The 25,833-nt window shown below is 45.2% G+C and overlaps 1 protein-coding gene across 1 annotated transcript; it reads right to left on the bottom strand.

Annotated features, from left to right (window-relative positions):
• Positions 1 to 4,679: 4,679 nt before the first annotated feature.
• Positions 4,680 to 21,136, bottom strand: LOC142835720 (tumor necrosis factor receptor superfamily member 10B-like). The gene is made up of 8 exons (XM_075949429.1): positions 20,685 to 21,136; positions 18,112 to 18,208; positions 16,502 to 16,612; positions 14,704 to 14,812; positions 13,603 to 13,808; positions 12,971 to 13,062; positions 7,215 to 7,290; positions 4,680 to 5,538 (listed from the first exon to the last, which is right to left on the bottom strand). The coding sequence occupies exons 1-8, from the start codon at positions 20,718 to 20,720 to the stop codon at positions 5,501 to 5,503; spliced, it is 765 nt and encodes a 254-aa protein (XP_075805544.1). The 5' UTR covers positions 20,721 to 21,136; the 3' UTR covers positions 4,680 to 5,500.
• Positions 21,137 to 25,833: the final 4,697 nt, after the last annotated feature.

The following is a 25,833-nucleotide window of genomic DNA, read 5'->3' as shown; positions in this document are numbered from 1 at the left end:
CTAGCCTCCTCTCCTACACATCCACATGAATAAAAGTGAATACAGCTTAAAAAATAGCTTTACATAAAATGTTCGATTAAAACCATAAAGGTCAGAAAAGGAGTAGAAGTTGGACGCAATAAAGGCTAAATGAAACAAATCGAATATAATAAAAACAAAGACTTGATATCAACAATCATTTTACACACCAATCATGAAAAATATACCCTTCAAAAACAGAGACCACCAGAGTGGATTAAAAAGCCAGATTCCACTGTAGAGTGTCTCAAACAAACATAGAAAACCAATTTAGATAGAGACTACGAGAGAATGGCCAGAGACCACGTAAACAGCAGCGCTGTGCACTGATGTGACGGATCCACAGTAGCCATGCCAGAAACCTGAAACAGCTGTACCAATTTCACACAAAGAAGATTTTAGATCAGAGACGATTCAAGATGGAGAGGAGCATTATACACCAATAGAAATGTCCATTTTCAAAGAAGATAGTGTAATTCTTAATGTATACTCATCAAACAAGAGAGTAGCAAAATACGTGAGGCAAACTCTGAATGAACTGCAAAGAACAGATGAGTCCAACGCTAGAGGATTGGTGGCGACTTCAACACCCGTCTACCCAGAATGAACACATCAGCTGGAAGAAAGTAAGGACACAGATGGCTTCCACAGCCAGTTCAAATACGCCAACTGGACCAAACCGACATCTCTAGAATACGTCAAAGCAGAATATGGATTATTGTAAGCACACACTCACCAAGAAAGATGACTTTTTGTGCCATAACATGTACACTAACAAAATTTAAAGAATAAAAATGATAAAATGTGTGCTCTAAGATCACAATGTATCTTTTAAAATAAAATTGTATTTTTACATTAAAAATACAAACTGAGAAAAAACATAACTGAGAAGAAATAGAAGAAGATAATGTTAGGAATACAGAAGATGAGAGAAGTTAATATAAAAGTTTTCCAATTTTTCAGAGATCACAATGCATTTAAAGTATAACCACAGAAGGAAGGTGGAAGGAAACTCACACACTCTTGGAGACTAAACAGTGCGTTTCTAAATAGCACCCAGGTCAATAGAGAGGGCCGAACAATGAGAAGAGGAAAAAATCTTTAATTGACACAAGAATATGGTGGAAAACTAGACTCTTTCCCACTAAAATCAGTAGCCATGCAATAATGCCCGCTTAGACCATTCTGACCAACGATACCGGAGAGTCTCTAAAGGTGAGGAAATGGGAAGTGTATACGATACAGACTAGGAAGGAAGAAACAAAGTTATTGCTTAACAAGCGATAGGAAAAGAAGGTTGGGGATATGGTTTAGTTGGTAAAGTGTTTGCGGAGCATCCATGATGTTCTATCTGAATTTAATCTTCCAGAACTCACTTCTTAAAACCAAAGGAGTTAGAGGTGCATGATATCCCTTGGCCTAGTGCTGATGGGGATTTAGAAATCAAGGTATATTGCAATGGTAGAGTGAGCACACGGTGTGAACCCTAATATTCCACAGTGGGCAGGCCCAGAAGACACACCCTTCACTAATCCTATAAGACACAAAAGAGTGAGGGGCACCAGCACAGCTGAAGAGTTTTATTGTCACCCTTTTCCTTGTGCCAGACCTTTGAGTGGAAGATGTTTCTGCTCAATCGGATGAATTAAATGCAATGGTTTAACAGACCCCCGACGTAGCAGGGGCCAGGTGGCAGCCCTGAATTACCAAAGGCAAGGTGATCATAGTTATTGTAATGGGAAGCACAGACAGAGTAATGGCCATGAAAGCCTAACCTATAGTGGTCAGCACAGGCAAGGTGAATTTTGTAGGGGCATGACTTGTATAAACTTGTGGTACTAGCTAATCAATCATAGAGTTTGCAGGCATAAAATAGATAGAAAGCCTACTGAATTTTTGTTTGATCTGTACAAACAAAAAGAGCTAATGAAGAAGTAGAGTCCAGTCCTAAAGAGCAAGGGGAATCGGGTCTCTCAGTCGAGCATCACTGGTGAGGAAGATGGACAGGCTGGTGGGAGAAAGGGAGGATTTATGGAGTTGGAGGAAGGTCAAGGAAGACCATGCCCCACCCAGGCCAGTTTACCCCTCAGGGACCCACCCCCACCGCCCACATCTGTCAGAGCCAGTGTCAGGTAAGCCCTACCGCCTAGTAGAACCACCCAGGGGTCTGTGAAAGAGGAGAGGACATGCAAAGCCCCTTAGTCCATGGGTGCTCTGGATTCCAGGGAGACAGAAGCAGGAGATACTTCAGTGCAGGGCAAGCCTGTGACATGAAAGCCCCCCAGCAGGGGTCAGTGACACAAGAACATGCTCCCCTGCACTATGTCACTCAGGACTGTGTTAGAGGATGGGGGCGCAAACAAACAAACCCACACCTTTTTATATAAGGTTTCATATTTAATTTGGTCATGAATTCATAATACATGAGTATTTTGTACCTAACGGCATGCCTTGTTTTGCTTTGTTACCAACACATTGCCAAGGGAGACAAAGACAGGGCATCAGATGTGAGGGTGGCACACACACCTACTGTTGGGGCTGGGGCTGGTTATAGAGCCCAGCTAGCCCTGATGTACAATGTCAGCATAAGAGCACCGATTCAGAGACTACTCAGAAGTGGGGGTCTTCTTCCAGAAGCCACAGCAACAAGACACTACAGCATGCCTGGGAACAGCCACCCCCAGGCGCTGTCCTGCTGTGTGACTGGAGTCTGTTGGAGGAGGTTTTTCCAGAAGGAGGGCTGAAATAATGAGGAACTAAGGAGGTGTGTTCAGCAGTTTGTATCACTTGCTCTTGCAGAAGACCTGGGCTTGATTCCAAGCACCTACGTTGTGTGGTCAAAACCGTCTGTAACTCCAGTTCAAGGTGATCAGATGCCGCCGTCTGAGCTATGCGGACACCAGGCATGCATATCATGCACATATATGCAGGAAAACACTCATAAAATAAATAAAAATAAAAACTCACACTATTAAAATAACAAAAATAGGTGAGGGCCAGGTATAGTGGCATACCCGTTTGATCCCAGAACTTGGAAGGCAGCTGTGGGCAGACCTCTGAGTTGAAGGCCATCCTGGTGTACACAGTGAGTTCAAGGTCAGCTAAGGCTACATACAGATTTCGACTCTGTCTCAAAAACAAGTTAGTTTTTAAAAACATAATAGGAATCCATACAGGACAAAAATCGGAATGTGCCAGTTCTCCAGAGATCCCTATCACAGTGTTTTAAAAATAGTGATTTATGGATACGGTGATGATCCTATCCATTTGTAATTCCAGCTCTGAGGAGGCTGAGGCAGGGCAGTTGTGAAGGAAGGCAGTCTGGGATTCATAGCCAAGACCCAGACTCAAAACCAAAACCCAAAGAACTGGCATTTCAGTGTTTACCATTGTACAGTGGTCCTCAAGGATGGGTTGTTGTGCTCCAATGTGCCCCAGGGCTAGATTCACTAGTACTGAGAATTCGTAAGTTACTAGTATTTCACATTCATACGTACCACCCCTGAGGTCATGTCTCTGCTCCCTTCTCCCTTGATCCCAGGAAGGACTCAGAGTCACTAACCTTAAATGCAGACGAGCTGATTGGGCACCTCTAGCCTAACCTATCTCCCATCTCCTCACCCTGGCCGTAGATGGGGAAATCCAAATAAGAACCAACAGTATAGCGTACTAAAAGGGCACTCGTGAAATTGGCTTGCCTGCCTAGGACCCCAGAATTGTGTAGCTTTTCAGTCCAAGATCTCCCGAACCAAGGTTGGAAGTCCGAGACTCCTTGGAGTGTCGCCGAGTCCACGTGGAAAGGTCAAAGAGGCTGGAGAAGGGTGTCCACTGGTGATGGTGGCAGCAGCGACAAATTGTGAAGAATGGAGCTTGCGAACACTGGCCGGCTACCTTCTCCTCCCTTTCATTCCGTTCATGCCCCTAGCCTGTGGAATGGTGCTACTCAATCTACAGCAAGCCCTTCTATCTCAGTTACCCTTCTACATGTCAACCCTCTGGAAAGGCCCTTACAAACAAACCCAGTGTGGGCACTACAATCTCCTAGGCACCTTTCCATTTGGATTTCAAAAATTACGTTTGTTTGTTTGTTTATTTAGTGTGTGTGCGTGCGTGCATGTGTATATGTGTGTGTATGTGTGTGTACGTGCGTGTGTTTGTGTGCGTTCGTGTGTGAGTGTATGTGTGTGTGCACGTGTGTTTGTGTGTGTGTGTGCGTGTATGTGTGTGTGCGTGCGTGCATGTGTGTGTGTGCGCGTGTGTATGTGTGTGTGTGTTCGTGCGTGTATGTGTGTGTGTGCGCGTGCGTGTGTGTGCGTGTGTGTGTATGTGTGTGTGTGTGCATTCGTGCGTGTGTGCTCATGCCACATCATGAGCCAGAAGATAACTGGAAGGAATCTGTTCTCGCCTTCCATCACGTGGTTTCTGGGATAGAACTTAGGTCATCAGTCGCAGTGGCAAGCACCTTTATCTGCTGAGTCATCTCCCTGGCCCAGCACCTCTCAATCTAATCAAGATCATGGACCAGCCATTTCCATCAGTGTGGATACAGTTCCCAAGTCTCTACGCACTTGGTGACACCTACCTGTAAACATGTTAGTATTTATATATACCTATATAGTTGTCTGGTACCCAGAATGATAAGACAAAAACAAACAGAAGTATAAAGTTGTAAAGTTTAAAAGATCCAGTTATACACACCTAGACAGATTAAGTATATGTAAAGAAGGGCTGGAACCCAAACTAAGGAGAATCCAGGCCATGAGACCAAACAAAAGTTGCTTCTCGGGGATCCCAGAGGCACTTGGAGCCAGGATGCTACTTATTCCCCAGCAAGTGGCAGAAAAGGGGGTGAGGAATGGGTCACCCCAGATAATGCTTTTTATGTTCCCTATGTGTCCAAACCAGCAAACTCAACTTGAGGAAGAGAGAAATCTAAACGCCTGGGAGTTAGAAGTTCAAGACAGGAAGCAAGGCAAGCCAGGATGCTGGAGATGCATTTTAGTGTCCAGATGCTTGCCTCGTGTTCATGCGGTTCTGGGTCTAGCTTCCAGTATGATATGATATAATATGATAGAATAAATACAGATAAATAACAGAAAAATAAAATAAAATAAATAAAATAAAATTAATTCCAGTAACATTAGGCCTGATACATCTTCTTCTTCTTTTCAGACAGGTTTCCACTCCATCCTGGCTGTTCTGAGTTCACAATAAAAACCACTTGAACTCATAGACATTATCCTGCCTCTGTCTCCTCAGTGCTGGAGTGTCATCTTGCCTGGCTCCGCTGTAGCTTTTTGATAAATGAACTTTCCACTACGTTGTCTTTGATTGTGTCCAGGGCATACCTCTCTTCCACAGCTTTCAAGGCATCCAGAGATTGTTGATGGAAGCACTCTGACCTATCTGCTTGAGCCTCTTCAGCAGAATTTGATGCAAAGCTTCTCCTGGTGCCTGGGTTTTAGCCCCGATCACTTGAACCTCATTGTCTGTGAGGTCCATCTGACGAAGGAGGCTGTCCTAGGAGTTAATGGGCACAAGGGTCCGACAGAAATTGAAGATTAGCTTCAGGGATGGATGTCAGAAAACATGGGGAACAGGTAAACTGCAAGCCCCTTATAGACGGTGGAGGATCCTAAATCAGATCTAGAAGCCCAAGGGTAGGGCCTAATAGGCTCTCTTGCCATAACATGAATGGTGTTGGAGCCTTACCACACCCAAAGCCAACCAAGAAGCTGGGTGTTTGAGAGATGGCTCAGCTGTTAAGAGTACTGACTGCTGTACCAGAGGACTTGGGTTTGATTCCCAATACACACATGATGGCTCACAACCATCTGCAGCTATGGTTTCAGGAAATCTGACACATCTTCTGCCTCTTCAAGGTACTAGGCATGTAAGCAGTGCCTACACATACATGCAGGCAAAACACCCATATATACAACGTGAATTTTTTTTAAAGATTTTTTTTAAGTATACCTTAGAAGAAGGAATCTTTTTGCCCAATAGCCCAGTGGCAAAGGTGCACAGATGTGTGGTGTGCACGTGTGTGCATGCATGCGTGTGTGTGAAGGGTAGTACCATGTGGCATGCGTCCCAGAGGGACACAGTGGAGTGGGTGCATAGCATCTTCTGGAATGGAGGCTGTGTAGGCTATATTCACGGTGAATGGGGTAGAGGGCAACCCTGTCCACCTCAGCAGAAAGAACAGAGCGGAGAGGCGGAGGACCGTTCCGTGCAAGCTGGCCTCCGTCACTGCTGTATCACTGCTACTAGATGGTCGAAAAGGATGACTGAAAACTCGAACCTGTAGCTGAGTACTGGAAACTCCCTTCTGGGGCTGTGATGATGGAACTGAAGTGTGTATGCCATGTGTCCCCCTCCATCCTGAGAAACAGAAGGAGCAGGAACAGGAGTCCCACTCGCTCCAGGAGTCACAAGGACATATTCTAACATCCTTATTTAACCAATGACAGGAGGCTTAGAGGTGTAGCTTATCTGGAAGAGTAGAGTATTTACCCAGTGTACTGAAACCCTGGCTTTGGTCTCACGCATTACAGTGCTGAGTGTGGGGGCCGAGAGAGCCCACTGGTTGAAGGTTCACACTGCTCATGCAGAGGACCTAAGTTCTGTTCCCAGAGCCAATGGAAAACTAGCTTACTTACTAACTACCTAATGAAATATGAAAGGAATCAAGTGCCATTTGATTCGACTCAATACATATAAAATTCATCAACTCGTTCGTGTAGTTGATATCTGAAACATGATTCATGAGATGGCTTCCATTAGTTTTGCATGATGTCTCTGAAGTCAGGTTTGTGATTTGTAGTAAAGCTCATCAAACCAAGTGTGGTCCTGCCAAGACCTTCTACTCTAAGGACCATGGGTATTAACACAGGCCAGTGCACCATTCTGGAGGACCTAGTGGGGGCAGGGGTGGAGACTACAAGAGAGAAGGGAGGGATGATGGGACAGCAGAAGGACAAACAGATTCTAACAATACCATACGAGGTACTGGTCCCAATGGAGACAGAAGAGAGGAGAGGGGCATTAATGGCCCCTAAGTCCAGTGGCAACAGTTTAGGCTTTGCGCCCATCATTAGTTATCTCGGCAGAGCCCTGCCATGGGAATGACAGTTGGAATACTTGTCCTATTCCCTGGGCTGCTGTGCTATTGTTGCCTCATACAAAACACTCACCATCATCTGGGTCGATTCCATTTGCCGGAACTAGAGACTCAGCTTCTGTTGGAGAATCCGGAGCTTCCTCGGATTCCTGTAAACATACAGCAGAGGCACCCTGGTCAGAGTCAGGAGACCTTGGGCCCAGACCTGATCCTGATTCCCAGACTCACAAGACTGCCCCTCTAAGATAAGCTTCTTGTCTCTGCTGCTTGAAGGTGCTTGATGTTGGTGGCCTAGTGTGGCATAAATGCTCACCTCAAGTGTTCTGTGACAAGTGGACCCCCATATAAGCCTAGTCAAGACTGAGTAGTCCCCCATCCTCTGGAGTTTCCCTGCGGGCCAACATCTCTGCCCCAGGCTTCTTTAAAAAGCTCAGTTGGAGACTACAAAGAGAGCTTTGCAAAAATCCAAGGTCAGGTTTGTCTCAAGGCCTTACAGGTGTTTTAATCAACAATATCAACACATACATCAACTGTCTAAGTATGGAAATGAAAACATTAATAGCATGGGGGCTGGCAGGGTATTTGGTACAACTGAATATTAAATTTGACCATTTAAGAGGTTTTTAAATTTATGTTTATGTGGGTCTATGTGGATGTCTGTCATGTGTATGAGAGAGGGAGCTGCGGAGGCCAGAAGAAGATGTTAGGTACTCTGGAAATAGAATTATAGGCAGTTGTGAGCCACACAGTGCAGGTGGTGGGAACTGAACCCAGGTCCTCTGAAGAGCAGCAAACACTTTTAACTGCTGAGTTAGCTCTCCAGTCCCTAAATTTGGCTTTTAAAAAACAACTTGGAGCTGGGTAGTGGTAAAACATGCCTTTAATCCCAGCACTGGGGAGACAGAGGCAGGCAGATCTCTGTGAGTTCGAGGCCAGCCTGGTCTATAAGCGCTAGTTCCCAGACAGGCTCCAAAGCTAGAGAAACCCTGCCATGAAACAAACAAATAAACAAACAAGACCATCTTGGAACCAAATAATACTGTTAATCCAAAGATGGGAGGAGAAAGATCACTGACCTAATTAAAGTAAGCTTTTTTATTTGTGTAAACAGGCTGCCTCATCCTAACACTGAGTTTGAGAGCTCAGCACTGGATGTGAGGGAGACAAATCTTTACAGAAATCAGAGTAGGGGGCTTCCAAATGGGGGATTTGGCAGACAAAATAGGTGGGTTTATAGGGGCAGAACATGAGCATAACAAGTTAGTCCTACACAGACTCCTGAAACAAAGACACGGTTGTAAGCTGGGCATAACAAGGTAGTCATAACAACTGGTAGTCACAGGCGGTCATACAACCTTTTGAAACAGAGACATGATTACCATTCCTAGAACAGGCAGTACAGAGCCATTTGTAGTTGAGGTTACAGGTGGGGCATAGCCCAGTCCTTGAGAAACCGAGGTTTAATCATAAACCGGAATGAACCTAAAGACAACTTTACTGTAAGATGGCACAGAGGTTAAGACCAATGACTACTCTTCCAGATGTCCTGAGTTCAATTCCCAGCAAGCACATGGTGGCTCACAACCATCTGTAATGAGATCTGGTGCCTTCTTTTGGTGTGCAAGCATACACGCAGGCAGAACAGTATGTCATAATAAATATCTAAAATCTTTAAAAAAAATGGAGACAGACTGGTTCTTCAGAAACATCAATAATGAAGGAAATGTCTATATCAAACAGTCAGTGTCATTCACAACGGTAACACATTGGAAATCAACAGGTCCAACCAAGACCAAAACCATGCCCCTTTTTCTAACCACTGTTTTTCGTTTGTTTCGTTTTGTGGTGCTAGGGTTCAAACCCACAAAGCTCTACATGTAATGCACAGACTCTGCTCTAAGCCACACCCCATCCTCCTAATAACTCTCCAGAACACAGTGGGAGGGGGAAAACACACAACACAAACCAACCAAGAGGTAGGATCCTTAGGAGGGAGAAGGGAAAAAGTCACTGTTTTGGACGTCTCTATGTTTAAAAATCAAAGTTTAAATAATACTAAGAGATGAACATAACTTTGTGTGAATGTTTTAAAACAGAGTAGAAACAGTAAATTTCAAAATGGAACTAAGAGAATGGTGATGGTTTGAGTCAACGTGACACAGTCTAGAGCCCCCTGGGAAGAATCTTCATGAGGAATTGTCTAAACTTAGTTAACAAAAGTGGGAAGACCCACCCTCAACCAGGGCAGTACCACTTTACGAGTTGGGCTATGAGCTGGATGAAAAGCAGGGGAGAGCTGAGTGTGAATATTCATCTCTGACTGTGGACAGAGTGCAGCTCCTTCTCCTGGGCACCTGCTGCTGTGACTTCCGGCGATGGCGGACTGTAACCTAGAGCTGTGAGCTGAAATAGGCCTTTTCTCTTTCTCAGGGTCACTCATCACAACAGGAAAAGACACTAAGACAAAGACCCAACTTATAAAGATGACAAAACAAACACACAGAACACAGCGCTGTCAAGAAATAGGATCACATGTCTCTAGAAAAACATAAAACTTAGCTATTTTAAGAAAAAAAACTTGTCTAAAAATGTTGCCTCCTGTGATAAGAAAAAATATTGAATAAGAGGCTGAAGAGATGACTCAGCAGTTAATAGCACTTACTACCCTAAACAAGAACCAGAGTTCAGTCCCAGCATCTACATCAGGCACCTCACAAATGCCTGTAACTCCAGCTCCCGGATCCAATGCCCCCACTCTGGCTTCTGCAGGCACCATGGGTGCATAAATACATAAAGAAAATTGTTTTTAAAAATTGAGTATTTACAAGTTCTCAACACCTACTAGATTAGTTTTTATATTTAATTAAAATTTATTACCATGTGTTCGTGTATGTGCGTGTGTGCAGGTGCCTGTGTCCCACAGTGTACGTATGAGGTCAGAGAACAACTCTTGGAAGCCAGTTCTCGCCTTCCACCTTACTGAGGGAAAATCTCTCTCATTTCTGCCATATTGCATATTTCAGGATAGCTAGCCCACGGGTTTCTGGGCTTCTCCCGTCTCTACCTCTAATCTTGCTGTATGAGTAACGAGGTTAGAGATCTGAACTAACATCTGGCTTTTTGTGGGTTCCACTGGTCAAATTTAGGGCATCAGGCTTTTGTGGCAGGTTCTTTTAGCCCTAAACAATCTTTTTCATGGCTCCTTTTAATATTTAAGACAAATTCAACACAAATTTCAATTATTGTTTTGGTCATGAAAAAAACCCTTATGAATGAATTCTAAATTGTATCTGGGTAAACTGACAAAGTTGGAAAAAATAAATATCTGCTTATTTTAATACATCAGAAAACTTCATGGGCCACTGACCATTGTGTGTATGTCTGTGAGTCTTTCATGTGATGATTTGGATGCAGTGTAAAAGCTGGAGAGATGGCTCAGCGGTTAAGAGCACTGCCTGCTCTTCCAAAGGTCCTAAGTTCAATTCCCACCCACCACATCATCTGTAATGAGGTCCGCTACCCTCTTCTGGCCTGCAGGCATACATGCAGATGGAATATTGTATACATAATAAATAAAAAAAATTAAGAGTTTAAAGAAAAGATCTGAAGCAAATGAAATTATGCTAATCTCTCAGTCGGATGTGGGGGCTGAGCAGAGCTCAGGATGGGGTGAGCTGTGTGGTCTTCTTAGTACTCACTGAGCCCCTTCGTGCACAGTTTGCATCCTGTCACTTAAGCGGAGGGGCTACTGGCTGTTTTCAAATGTATTTCCCTTCCTCTTTATAAAATAAAAGCTGAACAGAGTTGTAAAAGTGAAACAGACTGGTCCAGGAGGAAGGAAGCCACTGTCAAGACGGACATCTGACTCGTGAGTGGAGAGGGACCAGGGGAATGGGGGGCTCAATATTTAAATGGAATTGAAAGAGTCACATGGTGACTGGGAACAATATCACATCACAAGATAAACTCCATCCAGATGACACAGAAATATGTGAAAAGTGGAGGCAGCAGGGAAAAAAATCTCCCCAAGAAATCAGAGGCTCATCTTATTTTGGGGGAAGGGTTTGGGGAGCCTATGAGTAATGGGAAGCAAATGATCTGTTGATTTTAACAGTTCAAAATGAAATATTAGAACAAACTGAAGGATAAAAATTAGGAACATGGGGGCTGCGGAGATGGCTCAGTGAGTAAAGTGCTTGCCGCAGAAATATGAGGCCTGAGTCCCGATGCCTAATATGCCATGAAGCCAAGGCAGAGAGTTCCAGAGGATTAGACACCCTCTTATGACCCCTTATGCTCTGAAAACACACAGGGTGCACATACATATATTCGCGCAAATCACTCATACACCTAACATAATATTTAAAAAGTTTATGTGGAGGGGTAGATGTGCATGGCTGCCTGCACTTATGATTCAAGCATCAGGAAGGTGAGGACCAGGGAATCCCTGAGGCCTGCTGACCTGCCACTTCAGCTAGTGAGTTCCAGATCCAGGGAAAGATCCTGTCTCAGAACATAGCGAGGTGAAGAAGAGAAGTGAGGAAAACATTTGACCAAGAACTCTGGCCTCCACATGCTAATGCCTACATACATGTATACACATACGAGCATATATGTGTAATATAAGAAACTAGAGACCTATTACCCACATGAGAGAAAATACTTACATAGGAAGCATTTTTTTCCTTAAAAAGTTCTTAATAACATTAGGATAACATATGTGAAAATGCTTAAAACTACTCTGGAGGCTCAGACAGAAGGGCAAAGCTGAGGCCAGCCTGGGCAACTTAGGGATCTATTGTCTCAATAAAACACTTTTGCAAAGTCACTGAGGGTGTAGCTCAGCCGTGAAGTTTAGCATGTGTAAGGCGCTAATATGTCAAACGAAAATCAAACCCAAGAACTTAGCCCCTCTTGGCCACAGTATCTGCTCCATGTCCATGTTGCCCCAGGCTCTGAGGACACAACATGGATATCACAGATACTCAGCATATTCTTCAGAATGGCTCAGCCACCACACTTAGGCCATGTGCATCCTGTCCATTGTCACCCTGTCTCTACATCCCCTGGACCAGAGGATCTGATGACAACGGCCACGTTGTCAACAAACCAGCACTGTCTCCAGGGACTCCTATCCCAGCCATTGTCTGTCCAAAATATGCTCAAAAAGAGCGGACGGCCATTCTCTGCTGCTTAGGGGCGCAGCGTGACCATCTCCCTGAACTGCAGATCCTCCTGAGGGACCCAAGTGTGTGGAAATGGCTTTGAGAAGGGAAAGAGGCCACTCAGGAGCCCACACCCAAGGCCCTGTGCAGGGTCCCACCCATCTCAGTGCGGCCATGATCTGCTGCTGGAACTTCGTGCTCTTACTACCATGCAAAGGAGGTCACATTCCCGCCTGACCCCATCCGCAGAAGCAGACAGAGTTGCAACATGGTCTGAGGCCTGTGGAAGCTCAAAATAGCCACCTGCGTGAAAGAGGACTCTGAGCCTCAATCACTTTAGTGAGCCAGGACAGCAACCCAGGACAGGTGGAGATGTACCCTTCTCCTTGACTGTGCAGCCCCTCAATCACCCTGTTTCTCAGGGCTGGGGAGATGGCTCAGTGGTTAAGAGCACTGGCAGCTCTTCCAGAGGACCTGGGATTGATTCCCAGAACTCAACTGGCTGTAAACTTTAGTTCCAGAGGATTCAATGTCCTCTTTTTGCCTCCATGATCAGCAGGCATGCATGTGACACACAGACATGCATGTAGATAAACACTCATATGCATAAAATTAAAAATGAAAATTAAAAAAAAAAAACTCTGCTTCTCAGCAGAGCTACAACCTCTGTGGCCTTCATTGCAGGAGAGTCATTTTCCGGGTTGGATGTCCGCAGTTCCGTGAGAGGCACAGAATTTTCAGAGTGCTGTTCACGGCCTAGAAGAAAAGGAGGTTGCCATAGTGAGTGGGCAGGGGAATCTAGGCCTTTTTTATTTTTTAATCTGAGTAGAGTGAGCAAGACATTCCAACACTGGATTGGGAGGGGTCATTCTTGCTTGGGGCTACCCTCAGGCCAAGGAGGCAGCTGGGGAGAAACTGAATGGAAATAACACACACACACACACACACACACACACACACACACACACACACACACAATCTCTGGTTCTGCAGTAACCAGAGCTGTCCCTGGAACTCTCCTGTCCTGACCTTTATCGTCAGTTGAGGAGTTAATGTCTACTCTCTCAGATTTGTTTAAAAGAGCAAGGGAACCATCAATGAGATAGACTGGTAAGATTCCGGGCTTTTGTGGTTTGGGGGAAGTGGGAGATGGTATATCAATTGCAGGAGCAAAAGAGCGGTCTAGGCTTCAAGGAAAATGGAGTTCAGGACACAGGGAGGGCAATTCTGAAGGAGAAGAGCAGGTAGAGAGACTTAGATTTGGTGTCCAATGGACCCACCACAGCCAACACTCACCTGGATAGGCTCTTTTCACCAACTGCAATGTTCGCCCCCATGTCCCAGATTTCCAGACAACTACACATGCAAGAAAAAGCAGCAGCAGCAGCCCCGCCACTATGAGCCCTATGATGAGGCCTAAGTTGAGTTGAGAGTCTTTTGGGACACAAATCCGGTTTGTTTTCGGGGTACAGGAAGTCTTTTCAGATTCTTCAACGGTGCACCTGGGCACAACAAGGAACAATAAGATTCTGTGAGAAAGCTGCTGGTCAGACGTGGTGAAGGGGAGCCACCCACTCTGCCCAGTGTCCCAGAGATGGTAGTAAAGGAAGGACAGGCTCCAAATTTGTCCCTACATCCGGAAACACAGTGTAGTCTTTGAGGGAACTTTCTTTAGGCATGGTGGCAACCTTTCTGCCTTTTCTGCAGAGTTTGTGCTGAGCGGCTCTGGGCCACAGGGAGATCCTAAATTAAGAAAGGGCCTGTGTGGTCACCGCTGAGCCATGTCCCTTTATCAGCCTTCAATAAGCAGACCTTTGTACCAGGTAGTCAGGGAAGAGTAAATGAATTATTTTCCCTCAAACTCCTGAAGTTGAGACAAGGGTTACTGAGAGGACAGGGTCCTGGGGGTGAGGCTAGCTGAGTGGGCTCAGGTGCCTCTGAGAACCCCTGAGGAGGCCACACACACAGAGCCTCATTATGTGTTTTTAAGGGCTTGCAGCATCTCCGTCTTCCTGGGCATCTCAAGAATTCTGAGGTGGTGTAAATAAATACAAGCCAGGCTGTATGCTACTCACTCTCTTCCTGTATTCTATGGAGAGGAGACAAATTATCTGGCCAAGGGAAAAGAACGGGTGGAAAATTGAAGGGATTTGTGGTGGGGGACAGGAACACGGAGAGATTTAAGGTTGGATGTGGAGAGACCACAGCGGGCTCAGAAGACCCCAAATGTTTGGGGATACCGCTGTCAGGGGGGCACAGGGCCACTATAATGCGGGAATCCTAACACCTTGTAGCGTGGGTTCTCCATGGAGCCGGAAGGAAAGAAAAGGATACAAGGAAGCTTGAGCTTTCTGGGGTTTCCTGGGCTTGTAAAAGTTCCAGGGCCCAGTGACTTACTCGAAGCACTTCTGGCAGAACTCAGGAGAGTTTTCATCTTTAAAGGTGCCTGGTTTGCACTGACACTTGGTGTCCTGGGTGGAGTTGCATCTCGCTATTTCATCTTCACCTGTAAGAGTTTGAGGGATGAGGTTTCTTGGTTATCATGGTAACACTTCCTTCTGACACAGTTCCTTCTGTTTCAGCTCCACTGAACATAGGAAGTAATAATGAGGACCTGTTCCTATTACACCACAGCCAGGGCATGCAGACAATAGCTCCCAGAAGCATATTTGAGTACTCAGAGTTAAACCAAAGGAACACCATTCATGACCTCATGCATCGGATTTGGGAGTAATGTTCATTTAGATCATCAGGACAGGAGCAAGGGATGTACAGAGGGCACTCTTCCAGCTCCTGAAAACAGGAGAAGTTTGAAGAAGCAGGGATGGAGTGCTCACACCTACCAAGAGCTCAGAACCTAGAACAGGAGAGCCTAGTCTAGAGCCAGCTGGGAACCCAGCAGGCCCCCACTCAGCCATTCCTTTCTTCATTACAGACTAAGATGGTTAAGCTCCTTTGTTATTTGATAAGATCTAGGATCAGCTGGGAGACAGCCTCTGGGCGTGTCTGTGGAGATATTATCTTGGTTACACTAATTAGGTGGGAAGATTCCTACACACTGGGAGCTACCATTCTTGGACTAGGTTCCTGAACTATATAAACAGGAGAAAGTGATCTGAGCACACATATCTATTATTATGAAAACTGGAGTTGAGCAGCTGCTTCAATCTCCTGCCCACTTTGACCTCACTGCAATGATGGATGGATGAACTGTGGGCCAGTTCAACCCTCTCTTCCTTTGGCTTTTGACAGAGCTTTTGTCTCAGCAAACAGGAAACGAAACTAAAACAATAGCCTAAGACCTCCACACTTTAGCAGGCCCACAGCAGGAAAGATGAAAACCCGTTGAAGTTTCTGTGGAAGGTTGTAGAAGGAGTGGTCTCAGGTCTCAGAGGACTGGAAAGCAGCCAATATTACGAAAAAAGCTGATGCATCCCTAGGGCAAGGATACAACATAACACATCACTCATAGCTGGAGACTGACCACAGGGACAGTGGGGAGACTCTCTGTGGCTCTTTTCCTTTTGAAGCGGGTGTTACATCCCATGACCCACACTTTTGACTTCAACTTCTAGAAAATGCAAAGCAGGAGACTACCATGGTAACTCAAGATTTTCTACTGGGTAGCAAACCCATTGCAGACTTGAAGAGACTCATGCTGGACCCAGAATGGGATTAATGCCCTATTCCAAATATGCAGGGCTCTTTCCTCCTCAGCGCTGGAACTCTGGCTGAGATCTCCCTGGTCCACTTAAAATCCTGTATCTATCCTTCAAGGTCCATTTCTAACATCGTGTGCCCTGTGGAGCCCAACCACTCCTCAGGACAAGTCCTGGTGCAGCCGGCACCAGGGCGCTTCCTGTTCGCCAAGTTATATGTAGTGAGTGGTGCTGCAGTGGCAGCTGCCCCATAATGCATCTGGGGGTACCAGGCCCTGCTCTCCACAGTGGCAGATTAGTTTCTACTTTATTCTCCACTGATGGTCCCAACGATTCCTAAAACACAGCACAAATTAATTATCCAGGGTTTTTGGTTTTTTTATTTTTAATTTTTGTCCCATTGAATTATGGACAGGTGGAGAACACGGTGGGATAAAGAGCAAATTGGGCTGGAATTGAGATTTCTGAGTCCACAGCAGTTGTGAGTCCCACCTCCCCAGACCGCACTTTTGGGAAATAGCCCCTTTGTTCTGTACCTGCCGGACAGATGCTGCACTTTATGCACGAAGGCAGACTGTTGGCGTGGCTGGTATACTCTATACCTTCCATGCAGGGCACGCAACCATCCTCATCTGACAGGTAGGACCCTGAGGAGGGAAAGAAAGATGGTGAAGGGAACTTCAGGACTTCCGGAGCTGCAGGGAAGACCTGTGTCCTAGGTAGACAGACCTGGGAAGTTGGGGTCGCAATTGAGAAATTTGACTGTGGGCTTGTCTACAGAGCATTTTCTCTGCCCACCCCACCCTGCCTATGCTGCCACAAGACAGATGTTCACAGTTTCAGGGCTCTCTCACCTGCACCTGCCCAACAGGTTGGCTCTATTGTGCTGCCCGGGCAAGGTCCAAGGCCTGGAGGCAGCTTGGCAGCTTCTTTAGGAAGCTTACCTCTGCAGTGGTGCTCACGGGCATAGGGAGCAGCCAGAGCCTGCAAGGTTGTAATGAATGGGGCCACTCTAAAGAGACACTTGTGACCTCTACCTTAGACTATACAACTATTGAGACACCGCGGTCCAACAAACTGAAAATCTTGTACTGGGGAAAGAAGAAGGATGAAACCCATGGCTGGGTGGAGACAGGAACTTGGAAGGAAAGAGATTTGCAACTTGTCAGACCACCTTGCAGGACTGAATGGGGCCAAAACAGGAATGGGTCAATAATTCTGGTAGTTGGAGAGATGGCTCAGTGGTTAAGAGCACTGGTTGCTCTTCCAGAGGAGCCAGGTTCAATTCCCAGCACCTACATGGCAGCTCACAGCTGTGTGTAACTCCAGTTCCAGGGGATTTGGCACCCTTGCATAGAGATACATTCAGGCAAAAACACCAATGTACATAAAAATAAACAAATCATTAAAAAATATGAAAATAAAGTAACATAAAACTTAATCCTAGACTTCATGGCAAAGATGGGTGGGGGGGTCACATAGATCCTCTGTCTGTTTCCACTATGGCCACAATGGAAAAATCTCCTTTCTTCTAACTTCCGGTATCAATCAATGACTCTTTTGATTGGCAAAATTACTGAGGATGATGGTAGAGCCTGCCTTGCTAGGACTTCCAGAACTCAGACTCCGACCTTGATAATTCCGGTATAGGACCAGGCTGGGAGCCACCTAAGGTTCCAAGGAAAGTTAAGATGTGTGAAGAGAATGCGAACATAGCTGGTTTGTACGGTTCCATGACTGTAGCATCCCCAGAAATCACACAGTGCAATGAGTGGACAGTAACTGAGTAGCAGAGCTGGGGCTCCAGGTCTATGGTAATGTGCTCATCTGGCATCAGTGAGGCCCTGGGTTAGATAGAGAAGAAAAAAGAAAGGAAAGAAAGAAAAGAGAAAGGCACTGGATAGCCCAATATAAAAGGGAAACTGGACCCTTACCTGATACTGCATATAAACACCTAAATAGAAGCATAGAAATTCCCAAACTCATAGAAAACATGAAGATAAATCTTCATGACCTTGGATTGAGAAAATATCAATATCTATGGCATACAGGAAATCGGAACTGAAAAGACCAGAAGACTGAAAGAATATGGAGCTGTGGAGGGGAGGGGTCATGGCCAAAGACTGGCAATCAATCTAGAATGCACCTGGTTGACATTTTCCTTCTGATGAGCTCTGCTGCACATTCTGGAGGTCAGCTGGGTGATGACGGACTGACTTGGCTAGCACTCCGCAGAAGATGCTCTGTAGAAACAAAGAAGGAACTGCCTTTAGTGGCTGCGGTCCTCACCAACAAGGGGCCATCTCACATTCCCTTCCCTCCAGCTTGTAAAAGTACATGGATCTCAGGCCTCCCTCCCTTCTAAACTGTCCAGTACTTCTGTGTTCCTATTCCTCTTTTTTCCTTGTAGCTGCCCAAGTCCTAGAAACTTGAACTCCTCTTCTCTCTTTTATTCTTTCCTGTTGAAACAAGTTAAGTTTGTGTTCGTATAGTAGAAAATTAGAGCAAAGCCTTTAAAAATTACATTTTGTCAACTAGAAATGACACGCATCCTCTAATATACTGTCTTGTTTCCCATGTAACTACTTAATCATATGAGTGACTCTTCTCTCTCTCTCTCTCTCTCTCTCTCTCTCTCTCTCTCTCTCTCTCACACACACACACACACACACACACACACACGGGGGGGGGGAAGGGGGGAAGAGAGAGGTTTTTAAAATGCAGTTAAGAACCGAGGAGATGGTTCAGCAGATAATACACTTGCCACACAAACATGAGGACCTGGACTCAGATTCCCAAAACTCATATAAAGCCAAGCAACAATGGCACCCATCTGAAATCCCAGGGTTCCTGGCTCTAAATGGGAGGAGGAGATGGAGAACCCCTAGAAGCTCATGGGACAGCAAGCAGCATACTCAATGGAGAACAAGAGAGATCCTGCCTCAAAGAGGTAGGTAAGGGCTGACACGGGAGGCTGCCCTCACACAAACTCATTGAATGTGCACACACACTGAGGCTTTTTTAAAATTGATTTTTATTGAGCTCTACTATTTTCTCTGCTCCCCTCCCTGTTTCTGCCCTTCCCTTCAACCCTCCCCCAGGACCCCCATGCTCCCAATTTACTCAGGAGATCTTGTCTTTTTCTACTTCCCATGTAGATTATATCTATGCAAGTCTCTCTTAGGGTCCTCATTGTTGTCTAAGTTCTCTGGGATTGTGGTTTGTAGGCTGGTTTTCTTTGCTTTATGTTTAAAAAACACCTATGAGTGAGTACATGTGATAATTGTCTTTCTGTGTCTGGGTTACCTCACTCAAAATAATGTTTTCTAGCTCCATCCATTTTCCTGGAAAATTCAAGATGTCGTTATTTTTTTCTGCTCACAGAGAGTTTTTTAAAAATGCATTTACGTATACATACATCTACATCTAGGCCAGCATTCACATTGTCATGTAAACAAATCCAGAATTCTTTTCATCTTGCAAAACTGAAAGTCGGTACCCGTTAAAATAGCAAACCGCTTGCTCCTTCATCCACATTTCCATGCTGGCAACCATTGCTCTGCTTCTCTTCTCCTTCCTTCCTTCCTTCCCTCCGTCCTTCCTTCCTTTCTTTTCTTTTCCAAGTAGCTAAAAAAGTAGCACCAAAAGTAGCTGAAGAGTACAGAAGACATGCTTCTTACGCAGGGCTGCCTGGCACTAAGCGAACATGTCCTAACCTTGGTTCCTACTTTTATTCTTTTTTCAGACATAGGCATGTTCCACCTCAACAGTGAAGTATTAAAACAGAAGGTGGAGCACTGTAACCAGCCTCGCAAAAATGAATATAAATGTGTGTGTGTCTAAAGAGACACTGTGTGACTCTCTGACAATTAGAAATTAGAATCGGTGGACTCCAAGGAACTGGAATTCCCCTCAGTAATCTCGTGCTAGCAGACAGCAAAAGCCCAGATTCTTGCCCTACGGGCCCTTTTACTCCTTTTAAATCAATAAATTGCTGAGCCAAATAAACAATGGTGTCACACTGTAAATGAGCTCGCACGTTCTTGCAGCTAAAGTCAAAATCAGGCACTTTTCTCTCCTAGCCTTGAGAAGAGAGGTGTCAGAGGCCCGCTCCAGCAGCTAGGCAGGGTCAACCCTCCAGCCAGTTTCTAAATTCTTTCTGCCCCGTGGGTTCTGCAGGGTAACCGGGTTCTTTTCCCCTGCCCCAGCTAGTCCCAGGTATGGTGCTCTGGTGAGTTTCACTGAGTTGGCTGGTTCCTTTCTTCCCACCTCTCTGCGCCGCCCCCCCACCCCCGCCCGCCTTGGTCTTTCTCCCCTCCGCCTGGGCCCAGTCTCCCACCTAACATCAGATCCTTCCTTCCACCTTTGGGTTCCCTCACTTACCATCCTCCCCCCAGCGGAGCGCAGCCTTGTCATATCCTCCCCAATCAAGAGTCCTCCGCCCACCTCTTCCACACCCTGCCTGACCCCATCTTGGGGTTCCCCACCGCCACCCAACCATCGGACCTTCCACCTTTCACCGTCGAGTTCTCATTCCTCCACAGTGGTGTCCCCCAAAAATGTCAGACCTCCTTCCACCCGGCGCGCCCATAGGGCACGTGCGCTCCAGATGCAGGCACTTTGCGCAGTTCACTGCTTCCTGCTCTGGGACCCGGCATGGCGCTCTCAGCGGGCATGGCGCTCTCAGCGGGCGCGGCGCTCTCCCCGGGCGATACTCACCAGTAGCAGGACGGCGGCGGCTGGTAACTTGCGCATCTTTGGGACCCTAGGCCGAGGTCTGCGACCCGGGAGTGGCCTGAGACCTGGGCTGCGACCTGCCCAGGCCGCAGAGGCTGAAAGCGCAGCTTAAAGGAGACTTCTTGGAGTAAGGGTTGCGCTGATTCTGGATCCCGCGGCTTCTCAAAATCCACGAAGAGCTGTTTCCTCAGCTCAGAAAAGTTCTCTGAATTCCCGTCCTACAGCATCCTACTTGGGGGGACCTGTCTGCTCGAGCTCCTCGGTTAATGGAAAACTTTCTAGAAGTTTTGTGGGAGGAGCTAAAATCATCCAATTCCTTTCCTGAAGCCCAGGAGCACAGCTGTGAGTCACCACCTTTTTTTTTTTTTTTAAAGTATCATGGTATTTTTATTGTAGTTTTCAAGTCATGGATATGTCCACGATTATAAAACCTCATAATACTCAATAGTTTGCCTGCCCTTCATACTCTGCCTAATACTATGACTGTCACCCTAGTAACAGAAGATAAATCTGTGCTGCTATACCGTTTAGAACACTATTTGTACCACCAAGGAAAGCTTGAGTTCACTGGCCACCTGCCCCTTGCTGCCTGCAGACGAGCTGCTCAAACTGGACAACATAGAGCTGGTGGCAGGAACACCTGCCTGCGCCCTCCGTGTCCAACTGCTCAGTTAGAAGACATTTGAGTTCCAGCCTCTGCCCCTGGAGGAGCTGACTCAGAAGGTGGCTACTATGGTCAGGCCTCTTCCTCCTCCTTTCTTCTACCTTTTCTTCCTCCTCTTCTTTCTTCCTCCTTCTCCTCTTCTTGAATTTGTTTTATATATATATATATATATACATATATATACATATGTATATATATATGTAGGGATAAGTCCCACCCCTTAAGAGGCGTGTTCGCCTCGGGCTAATGTCTGCCTATAAATTTGGCGAGCATGCTCCGAGCTGTCTCTTCTACTTCCCGGTCCCTGCAGGCGGATCTCTGTGAGTTCGAGACCAGCCTGGTCTACTAGAGCTAGTTCCAGGACAGGCTCCAAAACCACAGAGAAACCCTGTCTCTGCCTCCCGAGGGACCAGGAAGTAGAAGAGACAGCTCGGAGCATGCTCGACGAATTTATAGGCAGACATTAACCCGAGGCGAACACGCCTCTTAAGGGGTGGGACTTATCCCTACACATATATAGTTCCTATGCTGTCAGGCTATACCAGAGAACCCAGAACAGGAAATAATAGACTAGATGCTATTGCTGGGCCCTGGTGATGCACTTCAATGCTAGCACAAGCAAACGCAGGTAGACCTCTTGAGTCTGAGGTCAGCTTGGTCTACAGAGTCAGTTCCAGGACAGCCAGGACTACAAGGAGAAACCCTGTCTCAAAACCACACACACACAGACACACACAACACACTAAATGGCCTCATCTGCTTACATCAGTGTATTGAAACTTAATTTGTGCATTTTGACAATTACAATATATATTGAATATATCAAACATACATTGAATACTATATATATCAGGCAGAGTGATGTCTTTAATCCCAGTACTCAGGCAGAGGCAGGTAAATCTCTGTGAGTTTGAGGCTATCCTGGTCTACACAGTGAGTTCCAGGACAGCCAGAGCTATGTAGTCAGACCCTGTCTTGATAAACAACAATGATAACAAAAAAGTGATAACAAGAGTTAGAGTTTCCATCTGCCGCAGGCCTTCAGATCTCCAGCACAGGACATCACTGATAAAACTTCTTCACATCTGTTTCAGCTGGCTTCTTAAGCCACAACCCCAAACAAAATTTGTTGGGGGGTGGGGGAGGGAATGATGAATGTGTCTCAAGGAAGTGTGTTGCCTAAAGCCTGAGATGATTCAGTAAGGTTTCTGGTCCCCAAATAAAGTATTTAGTTTATTAAGAATCTGTAACTTTTGGAGCTCAGTGTGGTGGTATACTCTTCAATCCCAGCACTTGGGAGGCAGAGTCAAGTGGGTCTCTGTGACTCTGAGGCCAGCCCATTCTACATAGCGAGTTCCAGGACAGCCAGAGCTACATAATAGAGAAACACTGTCTGGAAAAATAAAGAAAATCTGACTTCTCTCAAATCACTCAGCTTCTCCTTGATTGGCTCAAATAATGTTAGCTTTACAAGAAGCAGCTCCCAGTACTGTTGGGAGACACTGTACCCTATTGGTCTCTCCTAGGTGTTCTTGGTCTATGCTGTCAGGATTAAGACAGAGCCATGAGGCACCCGCTTTTGAGTCATTGGAGACATTCGCTGCAGAGAACAGCAAAGAGGAAGAAGAACGAGTAGGGGTGAGTTTATAACAGGACAGAGATGGCAGGAAACACGAGCCCAGATTCACAAGACAGTGACAGTGCTTACGCTGTTTGATTACCCCTGGAAGTCAAGTCTACTGTCAAGGCTGAGGTGGGGAGATTTTGTATCCAATACCATATATCAATGGTCCTCAGCCTGTGGGTCGTGACCCCTTTGGGGGTTGAACAACCCTATCACAGGGGTCACCTAAGACCATCAGAAATATGAGATATTTGCATTTTATTCATAACAGTAGCAAAATTTAAGTTGGGAAGTAGCAATGAAAATAATTTTCTGGATTGGGGGTCACAACATGAGGAACTGCATTAAAGGGTTGCAGCATTAGGAGGGTTAAGAACCACTGCTCTATAGACCATGCTACCTTTGGCATATCTGGCATGTTTTATTAGCATAGTGTCCTCTGGGTCCATCCATGTGCTGGTGAATGATAGAATTCCTTCTTTTTATAGGGTGGACATAAGCAAACCTATCTTTAAACAACAGTTTTGGTGATCTGAGTCTGAACCTGAGACCAAGATTTCTGGATCGTTTAAGAGTTCTACTTTTTGTTTGTGCAGGGCCTCCACAATCTTTCCAATAACTGTACACATTTACATCCCCAACAAACACCCTCTCCCAGACAATACCATTCCATCCCTCTCTTCCATAATCACCACCTCACGAGGTACCACACACCTTTTGTAACTGTTTTCTGAAACTCTTGGGTGCTATTGCTGGTGAAACTTGTTCCCATTCTGTTGCTTTGGAATTGCTTGCTACATCCTCATATAAATATTACCGAGTTTTGTCCACTGGTCAAGGAGTCTATAATCTTGTTACATTTGTATACTATGACCTCATTATAGATTATTTAGAGTTCTGTGTGTAGCCAATCATTTTATCTGTAACTAAAAGAAAATCTTAGTTCTTCTTTTCCAATCTTTAATGCCTTTTAATTATAGTTCTTACTTAATTGCCCTGGCTGGGATTGCCTCTTAGTGCCCCATTCAATGGAAATGGTTTAGAAAAGCTAACATGTTTGTCTTATTATCAGCCTTGGAAGGAAAGTATCAAAAAATCAAAATTAAAAATATTATTATCTGAGTACATACCTTCTAGTGAGATTTCTGGGTCCTTTGAGGTGATATTTGTGGTAGTTTTAACATTTTTTTAATCACATTTAGTTTATTTGTGTGTGTGTTGCACACACACATGCACATGCCACTGGGTAATGTGCAGAAGATGGTTTTCACCAACCATCATGTGGATGCATAGGTCCAAACTGAGGTTATTTGGTCTGGAGACAGAGTTATTAGCCACCCAATTATATCTATATCTCTATCTATCTATCTATCTATCTATCTATCTATCTATCTATCTATCTATCTATCTATCTATATAATAGATACCCTTTTCAAACTTTTAAAACTCCCTTCCACTCCTAGTGTGTTAAGAACTCTTATGAATGACAGTTGGAATTTATCAGGTGAATTTTTTTTTTTGTATCTGTGGAGGTGATCTTATGGTTTTTCTCTTTCCTACTGTTAAATAATTTGAGGACTTTCAGATGTTGCACGTTGCTGGAATTCTTGAACTACATTTGTCATATTTTTATATTCAAAGTTATTTTATTGCTCGTATACACAGGAGAATTTATGGCACTAAATCAGAGACTTTGGATGACCCATAGTTCCGATTGCGTGGGAGGACCCACTTAGTCTTACAATAATGAGCCAGCCGGTGAATTCTGCTCTCTATTAGTATTGGGCAGAATTTAGCATCCTTAAGCTTTCTGTTCCTCTCAAGATGCATTGACTGCTTTCTTAATCAAATGTTAGAGATTCTCAAGGAAATAGCGGCAAGGCCTTTGGACTCAAGGATTCTCAAGGTTTTATTACCACTCACAAAAAACGGGCCTGTGCTACACCATGTGAGTCCCTCAGGATCACGCCTATTTGGGAGGGAGTGAAGTCTTTTTTGGCCAGTTTGTAAATCTGTTCCTTCAGGTTGTCAGATTCAGCCATGTGTGGACACTAAGGCGGTAGGGCAGCGCCGCCTGGGACAGGCCCTTACTGGGAGCATGCGTGCGACCCTTGATGGCGCAGGTCTGCCAGCAAAGAGTTGGCATAACTTTTTTTTTTTTACATATTGGTAGATTTGATTTGGTAATGTCTTCGTGTCTGGACTGACAAGGGATATCAGCCCATCTGTTTCTTTTTCTGTATTGACTTTGTACAGTTCAGATTTCATTAATCACCCTGTATTTAGAAAATAAACTCAAGTTTCTGGGGAAAATTGTATAAGAATAGTTGATATTTCTTTCTTACATGGTTGACAGCATTCAACAGTAGCATCACTCATATTATCCCTCTCTTTTAAAAATAAATCTCATTTTATTTCATATGTAGGTATGAATTCCTCCATATATGTAAGTGAATTGCATGCATTTCTGGTGCACGCGGACACCTAAGAGGGTGTTAGATTCCCTAGAACTGGAGAGCAGTGGTGAGCTGACTGGTGGGTGCTGGGAACCAAGCCTGAGTCCCCTGCAAGAACAGCACGTGCTCTTAACTGCCGACCAGCTAGCGTATTTTCTAGTTCTTAGGCTTTTTTAATTAAAAAACATTTTTAAAAAATGTATTATTTTTATTTTATATGTATTGGTGTTCTGCCTGCATGTATGTCTGTGTCAAATCCCCTGGAGCTGGAGTTACAGACAATTGTGAGCTGCCATGTGGGTGGATGCTGGGAACTGAACCCTGGTCCTCTGGAAGAGCAGCAGCCAGTGCTCTTAACCGCTGAGTCTGTTTTAGCAAGTGAACACT

This window comes from Microtus pennsylvanicus, chromosome 15 (genome assembly GCF_037038515.1).
Source record: "Microtus pennsylvanicus isolate mMicPen1 chromosome 15, mMicPen1.hap1, whole genome shotgun sequence".
Taxonomy (NCBI): domain Eukaryota; kingdom Metazoa; phylum Chordata; class Mammalia; order Rodentia; family Cricetidae; genus Microtus; species Microtus pennsylvanicus.
Note: the sequence above shows the minus strand (reverse complement) of the source record. Positions and strands in the feature narration are given on the sequence as shown.